Source organism: Struthio camelus, chromosome Z (genome assembly GCF_040807025.1).
Source record: "Struthio camelus isolate bStrCam1 chromosome Z, bStrCam1.hap1, whole genome shotgun sequence".
In the NCBI taxonomy this organism is placed as follows: domain Eukaryota; kingdom Metazoa; phylum Chordata; class Aves; order Struthioniformes; family Struthionidae; genus Struthio; species Struthio camelus.
Window position 1 is genome coordinate 82,570,849 of NC_090982.1, and position 17,146 is coordinate 82,587,994.

General features: G+C 39.3%; 1 protein-coding gene across 2 annotated transcripts in view; it reads left to right on the forward strand.

Moving 5' to 3' along the window:
• Nucleotides 1–14,865, forward strand: part of LOC138064487 (phosphatidylinositol 3-kinase catalytic subunit type 3) — a 77,423-nt gene extending 62,558 nt beyond the window's left edge. For both annotated transcript variants that reach the window (XM_068927330.1, XM_068927331.1), the window contains exons 24-25: nt 6,683–6,808; nt 14,085–14,865. In XM_068927330.1, coding sequence (XP_068783431.1) covers nt 6,683–6,808; nt 14,085–14,099 — 141 coding nt within the window. In that variant the 3' untranslated portion in view covers nt 14,100–14,865. The remainder of the gene's footprint in view (nt 1–6,682; nt 6,809–14,084) is intronic.
• Nucleotides 14,866–17,146: the final 2,281 nt, after the last annotated feature.

The window sequence follows — 17,146 nt, forward strand, 5'->3', positions numbered from 1 at the left end:
ATGATGAAATTCTGAGCTGGAACAATATCATCTTTACATAACGCAGAGGCTGAAACCCTTGTTTTTGTGGAAGTTCAGTTTAGAGATGTTCACTAATGCCTTTACTGGCTTCTATTTAAAAAAAAAAAAAAAAGCGCTGCAAAAGACTACACAGACTTGTTTAGAAACTGCAGTTTGTTCAAATGAAAGTCTTAAACAACAGCTGATATCAGAATAGCCTTATAAATAAAATTATTCATGCAAATAGAGCATCTGAGTAGTTTGTATAATGTGTTGTTTGGAACATGTTGCAGTCAAGCAATGAGGAGAGCAAGAAAATCCTTTGCTGGAAAAGATGAAATGTGATACTGATTAAGCCAGGAATTTAAAACCTGTTTTTGCTACTTGAACACTGAATGCTGACTATTGGTAAAAAATTTAGGGCAAAGCAATAAAAATAATCATGAAAACCTCACTGAGCATTCTGTTATTCTGCTCTTAAATGATTTTACCTCCAATTTTAGCAATGGTCAGGATGCTTATGTCCAATGCATGTTATGACCCAATCAAAGCGATACTGAATTTTCTCTTAAATTTAAGTAGCTGACTTTGCAAAGAGCAATCCTTTATTCTAGCCATAAAATTATGTAGCTAGTAGTTACAGTAAACACTAACAGTGCTGGTTAATGTTGCCAGAAGCAGAAATACCGGAGCAGCCAGCAGTCTTCAGAATGACTGACTTAATTAGTGTGAGAATGAAATATCAATAGGATTGTTTGAGAAACACTTGTCATGTGTATGTGATCTCCTTGCTCAACATGTATTACTGTCGTCTTCAGTAATTGTATGAAGTTTAGCTGCAGATGTCCATGAAGTATGGATGCCGATATTGCCCTGAGAAGTTTGTAAAAGCGTCATGAGACTTTGTAAAAATATTTGTCTTAATGTTGAACCTTAAGAACCTAGTAATTCGTTTTAGGTACCGTTTCAGCAATGCTCTTGGGAACTGCTCGTGAGAATGGTGAATGCTTCACGTTTGACTCCAGTTGAGAAAGTGCTTGCTAGGCAAAAACAAATTCCTGAGCTTAATTCAAGGATAGCTATGGTCTCTATAATAGAGTAGGTCAAACTTGACAGAGCAGGGTGGAATGACTCCAAAAGGGGGGAGGTTGTGGTTAAGGAGCAAAATGTAAGTGAAAAATCTGAAAACTTGCAATGAAGTGCACTTAACTGCGCTAGTAGTATTTCTGAAATGGTGTATGACCCCTCAATACTATGCCTGTCATGCATCTAAAAATGCAAAATTACCAAAAGGGAAAAGGATAATCTGGAGATAAGATCACCTGAATGAAGAACATAGCCCTTCTGTTACCTTAGATGCTTAACTGCAATTTTTAATATGATGATTGGACATTTTGGGAGGTTTTTCTTTCCTCGTTATTGCTGTCCAGTGTTCAGTGGGCATGGCTGGGAGTTTTCAATGAAATCAACTTGTGCTTTGTACAACACACTTGATAGTTTGTTCAAAAATCAGTCTTTTGAGTTCTTGGAGACACTTCAAGCAAAAATCAAGTATGAACTTATCGGCAGTTAATGCTGTGCGTTGTTCTGGTTGATGTTATGATCTCTTTGCCCCTGAGTTAACTTTGCAGGTTCGTTGGTTCTAGTGAATCATCACATGAAACATAAATAGACCTAAAAGTTTATTTTCTGATATTTTCCATTTTTTAAAACAGGTATGTATGTGTTTTATTTAGTGTTATTATTTAGTGCTATTTATTTAGTACTAGTGTTTTCCATGAAATAGCCTAATTTCTACTGCAGTCTGAGGCCCTAATGGAATAAGTTTGCTCCATCTATTACAGTGTTCTCTTTTTACATAGGCAAATGGTCTGGAAATTTTTGTATCCCAGAAACGAGGATATGGGATACTAGTATATGTTTACTTTGATCAGACTGTGTTACAATAGGATCTTGGGTTTTCTACAAGCTATGGAAGATGTGACCATTTGACACCGCTTTTGGAAGGCTAGGAGAAGGGAAGGTAATTCTCATTTTGACTGAGACCTGATAGTCCTTCTGCAGCAAAAATGTAGTCAAACCTGTTGTCTGTTTTTTTTTTAATTCTTTTTTCCTATATGCTGGCACCTTAAAACTTGCACCTAGACTATTCTAGAAAGCATAACGATGTAGCTGTAAACTCTGATCTCATTACAAATAAAGTACAGCTTTAGCCCATATTAAAAATGAGTGCTGCTGTATGGGTGCTTTTTGTCTTTGTGCAACACAAGATCTCCTAGTTAATGCTTTCAGTTACATTTAGAAATACACACGCAGGCACGCGTGTACGTTATTGTAGTGTGTTTACACCTTGTGCTCGACCTCTGACTCCTTCATCTCTAGCTTGGGGAAGCTGAGGTAGCTGCTGAATCTTCAGTTCCTCCTTTTATAATGCTTTTCTTCGATTATGATTTAACTACATTTTGATAAGCCTTTAGTATTTAGTTCTGATAACCATGGTGCATAGTAGTATTTCTTCCTGGTTACATTGTAGGGTACCCTTTTTATATTCCTTTTCTCAGATTCTTACCTTGCTGAATTCTCCTTCTCTGAAAGACTGAAGAAAGTAAAGATCTACTACTTTTTAGTATTTATTTTTTATAGACTTGATTTATTAGTCCAACTCAAAGTAATTCATACTTCAGTACTTCCCTCTCACTATTTCCCACTACCCCCTGTATTTTCTTCTGAACTGTCCCTTCTGGTTAATCGTCATGGCCCCTTCCCCTTCCCATTCTCACTTTTTTCTTGGAAAACTTTGTGCCTTGATGACTATCAATGGCTTTCTTACGCGACGCTTCAGATTAACTGAAGTATAACAAAATTCCTAATCGTACAAATTCACATAACTGAGTTTGGGTTTTTACCCTCTATTTATTACTAAATCAGACGCTGTGCAGGTGGATATGAAGTGGACAGCTCTGAGCCTGAAGGTGAAATATTGTGATTTTCATTGATGCTGTAGTTCTTTATCCAACCTTTTTATCCTTAAGCATTCAGAAACTACTATTGAGAGCTGATGGACTATATGTTTAAAATTGCTATGTGTGTATAGTGTGAGGTTTAAAACTTTTCCTTCTGGAAACAAAGCAACAATTCAACTAGACTGATCCAGTATATTTCTGTTCTCTTTGACTAACAATGAGAAATGATGGTAACAGCAAATGAAGAAGAGTTGCTTAATAAAATGCTAAAGTGAGAATTCTGTGTAAATATTTCATATAAACTTATAAACAAACACCTTCATGGTGCCCATTTTTCTTAAGTGTTTATAGTGAAATAATTGTGTAACTCATCGGAACCTGACCCCAAAATTTGTTTCCTTTTTTTAACACCATACAGAAGTCTTGCTAAGTAGCGCCTGCTCTGTGAGAAACTGTTGGCTTTCAGAGTGTACAGTTTGCTTTGCATCTAAGAGATTTCAAATAACAATTCCTATCGGTTTTGTTGCAAGAACCCTAATCCAGTGTATATTAATCTTGTTGCTGCTGTTACAGCTCAAGAAGTAATTTCTCATCTTGCCAGTTTTTTTTCTCAGATTGCAGCAGTTACTTTTAATTGCGGTGCTGAAAAACTTTCATGCAAAGATCTAGTTGTCAGCAGCATCTGATTCTGCTGTTAAATTGCACGCTTATTTTAGGATCTAACTGTGGGTAAATTTCTTTCCACATATTGTCAGTGTGTTAGTCTGTTCCTGGGGAAGGTGGTAGGAAATTTAAATAGCCATTAATTCCATATGAATGAGACAGAATCTTAACATTAGTAAGTCCTAGACTTTCTGAGATGTTAATCTATGAGCAGATCAGAAGATGGCTGAATTGGCTTAATTATTAGAGTTATATAAAAGAATTTGTCATGACAGTGATTTTTTTTTTTTTTTGAAACTATGGTTAGCATTTTTGCTGAATGCTTATTGCGTCACCTTTTCCATGAACATGAAAATAAACATGTTAGACTTATATACTCTGATTTGGGAAGGTATTTAAGCTTATGCATAAATGTAACTGTGTGAATAGTCCCATTAAATTCAGTTACATTGTACTGTGTGCTTTATTGGTTATCAGTCCTCTAAAAATGTCTTTGAGAGAAAATAAGGCTTTTCTTCTCATGTGTGTTATGAAGATGAAAGATCTATAATAGCCTGAAATATTTTCTAATTCTGTCTTGCTTGCTTCCTTGAGAGTTTGAACTTTTCCAGCTTATTTTATTTTTTCATATGGATCAAAATTCTTTTTAAGAGGAAGTTGAGGAAAAACTCATTTTATACTTACTTCAAGCACATCAACGGAGTTTTAACTATATTTTGAATGAAGCAGTGTTATCTTTCCATACTTGGCAGGCTATCTTATGCTTCTTATTGTAGCATTGAAGGGCACAATTCTGGAATACATTTCCTTTGAAAAGGATGCCAAGTAATGATAAACTGAAATCTCTTGAGTATTTTGCTGTCATAGAGGCTGGTTGCATATGCATTATCCCTGGTACATAAAAAAGATTAAAAAAAAAAAAAAAGAGAGAGAGAGAGAGAAGAGCAGTTTGTATTATCTCAGTAACACAACCTATTAAGAACATTGCTGAAATAATTTGTCTACCATTTTGCCAATGCTTGAAACAGTTAATAAATGGAAAGTATTCAGGAAAAACTTGATTCTGCCTTACAGTCAGTCTATTTAATCAGAAGAAGGTTAAGAAATGACTTAGATTATTTGATAGTTGTCACATGAGAAAGATTTCTCATGGGCAATTCTTTAATGTAAAAAGTTTTAGTGGGTTCAACTGTTTGGGATGGAAGCTGGACCAATTCAGATAGGAAATAAGTCATGATTTTTAAATGGAACAATTAATCGTTGGTACAACTTACCTAGAATGTGATGGATTCTCTCACTATAAAGACTCTTTTAAAAGATATTTTTATGGGTAAAACCAGAAGCTACAGACTTGATGCAAAAAACATTTCATATGGTTACACCTATAGTTCAGGCTCTTGCATAATGAAGTAAATGGACATGGTGGTCTCCACAAGAGCTCACATCACTCAAACTTTATCTTATGAGTATAAAAGTAAGGTGATTCATTTTCTGCAATGATTCATTTTCTGCAATTAATGTAAAATTGCTGGGTAATTTTAAAATAGTGATCAACACTAGTTTGCAAGGTGGCTAGGAATTTTAAAGATTTGGTTAGAATTAGAGAACGCTGGGATTTTTAGGTTCCTGAATTTTATTTTGAGAGGTCATGGACTCATTGCGAGTTCTTGAACAGCACAAATGGCTTTCCAAACTGAGCACCCAAAGGTATCAGTGCTATACCAGTAACAAACTAATTTTTTTTTTTTTTCAGAAGGACTCTGAATGTTTGTCCTGCCTATGTGCAGACCTTGCTCCATCGCCAACTCTTCCAAAAACTTAGAAAATGGTACTATGGTATTTGTAGCATTTCCTCAGATCTGCACTTTGGATTATTAGAACTCATCCAGAGTAGTTACTTATCAATTTGCCTCTCATAAGTGATATGAGGCATAAGGCATGTCTGCCAAACTTACTTGGGTTCCTCTCATTTAAAAATAGCAATAAAGTTCCTGAAAAGCAAGATCTTTTTTTTTTGCAGATGTTTTTAAGCTGTTGCTAATTGTGTGTTGCTGGTTGAATGAGTTTTGAAAATTACTGAAGACATGTCTGTGGTAAAGGTGCTTCTGAGAGATACCATCTGGAGCAGTCCTGAACTATTGCCATGGAGTTAGTTGGAATTCACAAAAAGGCATTCACTCTACTTCTGTAAATATTCATGGATCAAGGCTTTGCCTGAGGCTGAAACAAGGAAATTCAATGTTGTTGCTTTATTCTTAGTTGTAATGCTTTCAGCTTTTAATTCATATACAAATTGCAAGTACCGGGGAAGATGCATCTAAAATACTGGTACAATAGTTGAAATATTTTGCTGTCAAAAGAATAAATGATGTCAGAGGTAGCAGTGTCTCCAACCAACTGTTCATGGATGGTAGATGTAAGTGGAGTTGATCAAGTTCTCACCTGCAATATAAACATCAATTCTGACAGGACTGATTTCCTCTGATTCTAGATTTTCCACTTAATTGCCTTGCAATTTCCAAAATATAGTTTTTGTCTGAAATTAAACTTAGAATAAAGAAACGTTACAGGCTTTCACCAGCTGTTAGGCTCACCCAGAGTCTTTCAGGTTTTTATATGTCGAAGATATGGGTTTTTGAAGGATTTGTGTTTTGTTTTTAAGCTGGCGTTCACTCTCTCAGAGCAAATACTGAGTCTTTTCTCCTTTTCACCTTTTCATGCTTTAAAAAAAGCATTTCAGTTCTGTTTAGACTCTTATGTCCAGATACTTCTGACTTTCTAGCTTGGGGCTTTGAAATGATTAGCTGAAGATAGGGGGAAAATGCACCAAAATTTTTAATAGCTTGTTCTTTTTTCATAACAGTTTAAATTTAAAAGTAGACATTTCATATAAAGTTGTGAATTGCCAATGATGTGTTGGAATTTAGGAGTAATTACTTCCGTTGCAGAAATTTAGAAGAGAATTAAATCATATTAGCTACTATGTAGATGAGGTATACTAGTACGTACTCTAACTGATGAGAGTTTTTTCCTCTCGTCTCTTCCCCCTGCCCCAGGTGCAAGACAAGTTCCGTTTGGACCTATCCGATGAAGAAGCTGTACATTATATGCAGAGTCTAATTGATGAAAGTGTCCATGCCCTCTTTGCAGCTGTGGTGGAGCAGATACACAAGTTTGCCCAGGTGAGGTAGCTTCTCCGTTGGTGGTCTTTCTTGAGAACTGGGTAAGGTGAGAGATGGCAAACAGTAAGTTCAGTGCTTACCTTCTTTGTTTATGGTGTTTTAGTTCATTTTCAACAAGTTCAAAGAGTGTTCTTCCGAGACTGGGGAGCAAGCCCTCAGTGGTGCTAGAAAGTTCTTTGAAGTACCTCAGCAAACATACTGTCTAAGGTATTTTGGATAGGTATGTGTATGTTTTGATTAATAGTTATGTACAGTAAGAGGAATCTAACATTTGAATCAGATCTGAGCGTTTCATGGATTTTCATAACAGGTTTTGCTCTAAAACGTGCATCATTCCGTTTTTTTTTTTTTTTTTTTTTTTTTAAAGATAAATGGATATTTTCATATGTTGCACCAGTATTTCTGCAGTAGTTGCATTTTGTCGGGTAGAGCTATTAATAAAAATAGTTTAAAAGGGACCATATTTTTTCATGTTCATCTAGAATTTAATAAGATTTTAAATTGATTAATTCAAATTGAGCCAGCTCTTTGTTGGTCGTTGGCTCCGTACTTGTTTTCTTCTGAAGCCATGGAACAGGGTTACCCAGTACGAAATGAGATTTTAAAATGTGCCCTTGAAACTCCTTTTTTTGGAGGAAAATTGGGGAGTTAAGCTCTATGTTTTGAGGTTAACTTGTTTTATTGCATATAATTGATTCATTTTTGTGGGATGTTACTCATTGTATTCATAAGGGTAAGAACTGCAAATTGGAAAGCCTGAGGTCTATGAGAGAAGGATCCAGAACTCCTTAATGTCTGGTCTTGAAGTAAATGAGTGAGGGTGAATTGCCTTTTTTCCTGCCTTTGATAGACTTCCTGCAGATATATCTACTGTGTGACAGAATAAACCTTCTGTGCAGTACTCTGAGCTGATGAAGATAGCTAGCTGGAATGCAAACTAACAGACGCTGCAGCTTGCTCAGCAGGATGCACAGAAGGAGGCCGGGAACTCTGCACCCAGGTCCCCTGCAACAGTGGCAACGCTCCACAAAGCACAGTCCCCAGCAGCCATTGTAATGTTGGAGGCCTCAATCCAGATGGAGTTTCTGAGGGTGGAGGCAGTTCTGCAGGCCTGGGGCTGCAGGGAGTGTCTAAGGCCTCTCAGTGAGGCACAAGCAGCAGGAGATGGGCTCCTTGCTCGCAGGAGATGTGTGGTGGTGGTATCTGTGTCACCAAGTAAAGGAGCTGTAAAAGGAGGTCAGCAAACTGCACAGCATCAGGACTGACAAGAAAGAGATTGACTGGATCTTTTCTGAGACCCTGCAGATACAAGAGCCTGAACCCCAACTGTACTGGAGGAGGAGCAGGCAGAGTCTGTACTTAACAGTTTGGGAAATGGAGACTCCCAGAATGGCGAAGGCTGGAAGTTTGTGATTTTTGGAATCTAGAGGATGGCTCCTGATCCACCTGCAGATCCAGATCCAGTGCCCTGATAGCAGATTAGGGGCTGGAAGGTCTGACCAAGAAAGCATCTGAGCCAGCAGACCATGAGCCATGCAGCAGTACCAGGAAGGAAGCAGTGAATGACAGTAGAGAGAGATTCTCACATATTCCCTGCTGTGGTAGATGGAGCCTCCATCTGCTGACCTGACCTGTCTGTGGAAGTTTGCTACTTGCTAGGGGCTTGGATCAGGCATACGGTGGAGAGACTTCTGTGGTTTGTCCAACCCTTAGACTATTACCTCCTAGTGCTCTCCAGGGGAGAGTTGGAGCATGTCAAGCATTAACTACTTCTGTCCAAACCAGGTGGCTTTCTCCTCAATCCTGCCAGTGAGGGAGAAAGGTGTTGAGGAGTGGATGGACCCTGTGGGACAACAGCTGGTAGCACAGCTGATGTCAGCAGCAAAGATTTGGTCTTTGTGACCATAGGAACCTCTTTGAGGAGGAGGGACTGCTAGGAAGAGACAGAATCCACCTAAGTGGGGTAGGTTGACCATCATGATGAGACCTTTGAATTGGGAGCAACTGGGGAGGGAAAGGAGATTACCCACAGTCCAGCGAGGACATGGTGGATCTGTTTGGCAAGCAAAGGATACAGGTTCATGTGGACAAAAAGAGACCTCCTAATCAACAGAAGAGGGCTGAGGAGGGCCCGCTTAAAGCATACATAAATAAGGAAGTGCCTGCAGGACTACATTATGGGAAAGCTCCCTCCTGCCTTAGGAGTTACAGGCCTGTGTGCAGTTGCAGGGCTGCAATCTCATTGGGATCGCAGACGTGAGGTGGGACATCTCACATGACTGGAACACTGCCATGGATGGATGCAGGCTCTTTAGGAAGGACAAACTAGGAAGGCAAGGAGGTAGAGTTGCCTTTTATGTGAGAGAGCAGCAGGAATGCGTGGGGTTCTACCTGGGGACAGACAGTGAGCCAGCTGAGAGCTTATGGGTCAGGATTAGCAGGCAGACCAACACAGGCAACGTTTTGTTTGTCTGCTATAGACTGCCTGATCGGGATTCATTGCAAGGCCACTCTTGATTATCTTTGAAAGGTCGTGGCGATCGGAGGTTCCTGAGGACTGGAAGGAAGTAAATGTCACCCCTGTCTTGAGGAAGGGCAAGGAGCTGGGTCGGGGGAGCTACAAAACAGTCAGCTTCATCTCAGTCTCTAGGAAAGTGACGGAGCAAATTACCCTGGAAAACATTTCCAAACACGTGAGGGACAAGCAGGTGACTGGGAGTAGTCAGTGTGTATTTATAAAGGGGAAATCATGCCTGACCAACTTGATAGCCTTCTATGATCAAATAACTAGTGCAATGGGCTAGGGGGAAGCAGGATATATTATTCATCTGGGCTTTAGTAAGGCTTTCAACACTGACTTCCATAACATCCTCATATGCATACTGGTGGAATATGGACTAGATAAATGGGCGCTGAGGAGGATTGAAAACTGGTTAACCTGCTGGGCTCAGAGTTGTAGTCAGCGGCACAAAGTGCACCGGAGGCCAGTCACTAGAGATGTGGACCCGAGGGTCAATACTGGGGTCAATATTGTTTAACATCCTCATTACTGACCTGGATGATGGGATGCAGTGTACCTTCAGTGGGTTTGGACAACATGCAAAACTGGGAGAATGGTTAATAGACCAGATGTTTGTGCTGCCATTCAGAGAAACTTTAACAAGCTGGAGAAATGCACCAGAAGGTATCTCATGAAGCTCAAAAAAATGCCGTGTCCTGCATTTGGGGAAATAACCTAATGCACCAGAACAGGCTGGAAGGCAACTGACTGGAAAGCAGCTTTGCAGAAAAGGCTCTGGGGGTCCTGGTGGACGTGACGTTGCACATGAACCAGCAGTGCGCCCTTGGAGCAAAGAAGGTGAACGCTGTCCTGGGCCACATTAGGAAGAGCATTGCCAGCAGGTCAAAGGAGGTGATGCTTCCCCCTCTAATCAGCACTGGTGGGCCCCCGTCTGGGGTGCTGTGTCAAGTTCTGGGCTCCCCAGTGCAAGAGAGGCAAGGACATGTGGGGGCAAGTCCAGCAAAGGGCCATGAAGATAGTTAAGGATTTGACGCATCTGACGTGAGGAGAGGCTGAGAGAACTGGGACTCCAGCCTAGAGAATAGAAGGCTTCGGGGAGCATCTTATCCGTATGTAAAAATACCCGATTTGAGGGCAAAGCAGGGGTTAAGGTGGAGCCCAACTCTTCTCAGTGGTGCTCAGTGATGGGACAAGAGGCAATGAGTGCAAATTGAAACCCAGGAAACTATTTAAAAAAAAAAAACTAAGTTGTTGTTTTTTTTGTTTTGTTTTTTGTTTGTTTGTTTGTTTTTTGTTTTGTTTTGTTTTGTTTTACTGTGAGGGTGTTTGAACACTGGAGCAGATTGTCCAGAGAGGTTGTATAGTATCCTTGAAGGTACTCAAAACCTGACTGGTCGAAGTCCTGAGCTACCTGCTCTGGCTGACTGTGCTTTGAGCAGGGGGACCTGAAGTAGACAGTCTCCAGAGGTGCTTTCCATCCTCAACTGCTCTTTGATTCTTGATAATGCTCTGAGGTGGCAGTGGAAGAATATTGTCTCTGCTACTTCTAGTATTAAAATCCCTGCTGTAGTGTGAAGAATGAAATGTTCAGCCACCTGTGTATGTGCTGTCCTACTATAGACCACTATAAGATAATAAAACGTTTAATTCCCCTGTTCAGTAAAACTGTGTTCACAAAAGCATTTGATTTCATCTTTGAATTTATAATGTTTTTTTTCTTTAAAGCTTTCTGACACTTTTAGTTTGTTTATCAGGGATTTAAGTTATCGCACTGTCTGTTTGCCTTAAGTATTAGTCTCATAACAAGACATGGAATTCAGAGGAAAAATGAAACCTTGATCTCAGAAGCCGGTTAGTGTCAGTATTTTTTTAATCAGTTCCTTTTCCAAAAGGCTGATGAAAATCTGATACAAATTGTGAAGAGAACAGTTGTTACGGCTATCCGTTGAGCTAAACACTATCCACCTAATTTGGTGTTTGCTGTAAACTATAATTTTATTTTCAAGAGCAGCATTACAGTGCAGGATAAGCAGTAAAAATGTCATTTCTGTCTGCATATATATGTAATAAAGATGATCCTTTTCACGAAAAAGGGAAGTGTAATTATGTAGAAGTGTTGCATATGTGTTGTCAGTCATGATGCATTGCTTTGATTACAGGGTGTAGGTCGGTAGTTTCGTAAAGCAGGGTGAAAAATATCTAGCATCTGCCTTGAGGTTTAAAAAACGACGCTCATATCATTGCAAAGATGCAAGATTAAGCTTTAAAGTGCATCCAGTAGGTGCGTAGACCTTCTTTTTAATTGCATCCAGACACTCACCTTTTTTTCTTTTCCTTTAGACATAATCTTTTTACTTCATTATTTTTAAGTGACTGCCAGACTCTCCCAGATAATTTTTATTGCATTTGTGAAGTCTGTATTAGTAAGCCAGTTTACAGATTTGATTCAAGTGACCTTTTCTTTTTCCAGTCAGACTTGTTCTTGCTTGACTCTTTTGCAGCGCTTCTGACTGCTTTTAAAAATCACAGACTGGATTTGTTCAGAATATTTAAAGATGCCAAGAACTTAAACCTAAGGCTTCTAGCTCCAAGGAACAGTGTTAAAAGCCACAGGTTATTATGTAGAACGGCAGGCATACATCACATCTTCCATTCATGTTTTGGGAGTTAAAAAAGCAAGCCCCCGCTCACGTGAGCGTTGCATTTTAGACAGTAAGTAAGCAGATGTGACAGCCTCCAATGTAGGCCTGCTCCGGCTGTCTCACTTCAGGTTTTTCACCCTTCCAATTGGCTGACACTGGACTCCAGCATGGAGGCTTTTGGAGCTGTTTTTTTCTGAAGTCATAACCCTTCCACGTGCACTGTAGAGTTTGGCACCTATGTCCTTTGAGCTTTCCTATTCTGCCGTTGGGTTCAGGTGCCTGAAACGTAAACAGTAATATGTTGCTTTGTAAGTACCTAAGGCATCTCTTGGCTCCACGCGGTGTAGGATTTCTGCTAGTTTCAGAGCTCAGATTATTGCCTTTATTCATGTTCTATAAATAACTACACTTGCAGGCTCCCCACTGCAAGAGCATTTAATGCTTATAAAAGGAGGGTACAAGAAGAATAGTCAGAAGTGAATCATCAGTTGACAAGAGTCTGAGGACTAGTTACATCAAAAAAAATTTTTTTTTTTTTAAATCCATCAGCATTAAGTGTAACAGATGTCTTCTGTACGTATTGCAAGCAAGGTAGGGTACTTTAGTGATATTTAGTACCTCATTAGTCGAAATCATTATCTTTACTCTTTGTTTAAGGCAACTTTTTTTTTTTTTTAAAGAACTTGCTGCTGGAGTCTTCAGAGTCTGTAAATCGTTGAACAAATGAACAATTAATGCATAATTGAATTTGCAATAAAGTGGTCATCTTATACAATGGCCAATTGAAGCTTTCAATTTTTTCATGTATAATGCTGCATTGAATTGCCAATGGCCTTGCTCAAAAAAGTAGTAAAAATTGTCTTGTTTTTTTTTTTTTTTTTTTTAAAGTCTTAATAGGTATTATGATGCCTGCCTAAACAGCAGATTAGCCTTAAGCCATGCAATTTTTCATTTGAAATGCCCTTCAGCATATGGTTAGTTGTTTATCTATAGATATTTATTCTTACTGCCTCCAAAATAGGCCTGCAAGCACTAGCAAGCCATCTATGCTGTCTGCTGCACCAGTTAAGAGCTTTTCAATAAGGCTGGTGGTTTTAGTAAGCGTTGTGTATCAGTGTTCTGTATGTCAATGTGTAGTAAGTAAAGTGCTTGTAAAAAGCAGTCTGTGTATTTTGACATCCAATTGACACTTTTCTTCTGTAACGTTATTGTAAATTGGATTCAGTTCAAAACCATGTTATGAAGCCTTTAGTTGTATTTTTTTAATGCATCTTTAATCTGTTATCTAATCACATATTTTACAGGCCTCTTTATATAGTATTTCTTTCTTTCTTTCCTTCTTGGTGCATATCAAAAAACTATTGTCTCAAAGTTAATAATTTAAACATAGAATATAAGTTGATGGCACTGTATAAGACTTCTCAAGAGGAGAAAAAGCACATACTAATTTCAGTTCATACTGATAAAGACTGGATAGCTGTTTCCCCCCAGAGAGTCACTTTCATTTTAACAATTTTTTTTGTTTCTTTCCTCTGTAGGGGTTTAAAAAAAAAAACACAAAAAAACGCCAATTGAAGTGACTAGTTTCCTATTTCATTTTCCTTGTAAATTTCCAAATGGAGTTGCATCCTGGGCTTAGGTTAAGTAGTGATAGAAAAGTGAAACCTGGGGATGGGATAAAATGTAGCTGCTTGATTTAGGGTTATATTAATGATTTGTTACTCTCTGTTTAGGAGTGAGCTCGGTTTAAACTATAACTGCGAACTGGCTTTAGGTATCTCTAAGCGTTACTCTCCCATTACTTTCCTGCAATTGTAGGTTCTTTCCTTCAGTACAGGGCTTTTGTGCTGTTCCTCCTACTGGAGGAGCAGATCTTGCATGCCAAATAAAATAGGGGAACTGTACCAGCAGGACTGTGTAGAATAACTAATTGTCAAGTGGTGGATAGAGTTGGTTTCCTAGCTGTTTGTTCTAGTGAAGCGTTGTGAAAATCACCTGCCTTTAGGCGCTTTACAATGTTTTTAAACCCGAAGTTCAGTTTCTTCTCTGAGAAGAAAAGTTATATGTAAACCAGGTTAATAAATGTCCTACTGTGTTTTTTGTTTTCTTTTAGTATTGGAGAAAATAAGCGTTCCACCTACCTGAGGAGGAAACAAGCCTCAGCACATGATGGAGGAGGAGATTTCTCAAGCACCTTGTGGACTTTCCCAAATAACTTTAGAAGGCAAAAGCTGCACATTGGGTAGTGTGAAGAGCAGGAGACAGAGCAGCTTTTTGAATCTGTATTATTGGAAGGTTTAAAAATAAGCATATTTTAAAGGAAGATGTTTGTTTATTCCATCCTTTACCCTGCGACTTTACTGCACTTCTTTCTAGTGAAAATAATTGAGCCACAAAGGTTGAAGTAAGCAACTTCCTTCCAAGCCAAAGATAACTGGAAGAGGCTGGCATTAGATGGTAAATTCTTGTACCTGTTAATATAATTTCTTATTTAGAAATGGAAAGTTTTGCTGTACTGAATATGGCTGTGTACAGAATACAACAGAAAGGCTACAGTTTCTCAGTGCAGAAAAACACAAAACTATGGCAATCTCCTCTCCTCCCCTCTCACCAACTTTGCACCTTGAATAAGTTTTAAATATGATTCATATTCTTTATTTCCCACCTTGGGCAATGTTATCGTTTAGAAAGGACAATCATTTCTTCCCTGCTTGCAAAAATTTTTTTAAGTGCTGTAAGTTAGCCAGCTGTAGGCCGCCAATTAAATCATAACTAACAGGCTCAGCAACCAGAATGCCCAGTGAGAGGTTCAGTATTTCACACTTTAACTCGGAATGTTTTCTGTACAGTGATTATATATTCTAGACTCTAATAAACTCTTTGTTGTTGCAGTCTTACGGTGTTTTGTCTTACTTGCTGAGACCTAGCATGCTAGAGGGTAACGTTCATAACGCTTGGATTTTCTGCAGGGATTTTCACTACTCGGTTTGCTTGATGCAGGAGTAAGGCCACTAATAAAAATGACTTTTGTGCCACATGGTGAGTTCATAATGAGTCTGTTCTGGATGTTCAGCAATGTAATTAGCTCTTTATAAATGTGTGGATCTCTTCAAAGGGGTGCTTTTTTTTTTTTTTTTTTTTTTTTTTTTAGATGACAATAATTTAAGTCAGGAGGAAAGTCCTCCCAATTATAAAGATAAGGACTGATCTGAATCTGATTGATATTCCTGAGTGAAACCCAAAGGGCTTTGATGGTAGAAAATCCACTAGGGCTGTAATGGACCCTTAGAGTTAGTTCAGCATATTACCCAAAGCTGCTAGTTAAGCACAACGTTTGTTTTGCCCCTCTTCTCCTAATTATTTGTTGCTTAGAGGGTGTATTTTATTCTGGTCACTTACTGCTTATGTTAGCTGGCAAAACGCACCAGCGCAAAGGAGCCGCAGTAGTACTTGCTGTCTTCAGTTTGCTTCTCTTTGAACAAGTAGTAATTAGCTTTTCCATGTGTGGGTTTTTCTGTCTTGGTTCATCTGGCAGAAATACATTTCTCTCCTGTCTCCAGTTCCCATTAGTTATTTCTGAATACAGTGCTTTGTGATATCTTTCTGGGATATTTTTGAGAGCATGGATTTTGCTTGCTTTTTTCCCCTGTTATTTTGAAGGGCTGTCCTACCTGCTCATACAACTTGTTGATTTGTATGATGTAGCCACACTTGATTTAGTTCAATTCCTGAGTTCCCTGACTCTCTCCACTGTGTACATATTTTTGTGTGGGGAGGGGTGGGTTTTTTGTTTCTTTTTTGTTTTGTCTTGTTTTTCCCCCCCTCCGGCTCTCTTGAAGGAAACTCCAGAAGATGTTTAGCAGTTGAGAGAGATTTGCTCCAGGCTTAGCTCTGCAGTACTCGCACGCACTGCACCAGTAGTCAATCCTTAAATTTGGGATAATTTCCCAACTCTGTCAGAGTTGGAAAACTCTTCCCAGCCTCTACAGAGGCTTTGTCTTTCTCTATCCTGTGAAGTACTCACAGGACTGAGCCCTACCCTTAGCTTTTTTAATTCTACAGGTGCTTTTCATGAAGGCCCATGATACTGATTGACTGCTCTAATGCATGTTGATGTACACATTTTTCATTCTGTTAAAGCAGTGCGAGACTTCTGGTCAAGGGTCTCAGTTGCGCTGTAGGAGTTCTGTGACCTTTGTGAAGAGCATCAAAGACACAATTCGGGCTAAAAGGTTTGGGAACCTTTTAGTGCCCCCCTAACCTGTGTGCCCCCTTTCCATTTCAGAAATAATGGCCCTCAGGGTCACCTTTGTCACAGGAGCGAAAGCCTAGATTAGGAGAGAAATTTGTTTTCTGGAAGAAGTGGATTGGGAGGTGGGGAGCGTGGGTTTTGCTTAGAAGATGGTGGAGGTAGGAGAGGCTCCTGGAATGCACTGCTGTTCTTGTCTTCTCTGCACATGAGTGTTTTGTCTTGCTGACAGTCCTGTAACAGCTAGAGAATGCAGTGTTGCAGTACCCAAGAGGAGGGCAGGTTCATGAATGAAATGTTGACACTTTCAGAACAGAAGCATGTGCACCCTGCAAACCAACCAGTTCATCTACCCTTTGATCCACCTTCAAACAGGTAACAGGTTGTTGGGCTTATGTTATTTTGATGAAGTTATGATCTTCATTATTCCTTCCCCCTTCTATCTCTTTCTGTCAGTACTGAGAAACATCTTAACTGTCCTCAGACTGTCCTGGCAGTTCATTGAAAATTGTATGTCAGTTTGCTGGTGCGTATGCTAACTCCAGCACTAGATGGAGTATCCACCGCCTTCCTGATGGATAAAGCAGTGTTTTCTCCTTGTGTAAGACAACCTCTGAGTGTGGCACTGGAAGGAGGGTGACATGGAACAGACTATGGGAGTTCTTCACTAATTCTTTTGTGAGATTCCTCTGAACTTTTAGCTTTCCTGGAATCCTGCATGTCACGTATATTTATTCTAAAATAAGAGGAGGAAGTTACATTTTGTAATCAGTGCTCTGTGCGGATTTTTCTTCATCTGTTAGCCGTTGTTTTCAAGAGACCTCTTCGCTTTTAGCTAGGTTCACGGACAGCATAGCTGAAGACATCAAGGCAATACATCCTGAAAGAGACCCAAGATGGGTTGTGGCCTATGAGAAAGAAAGCCA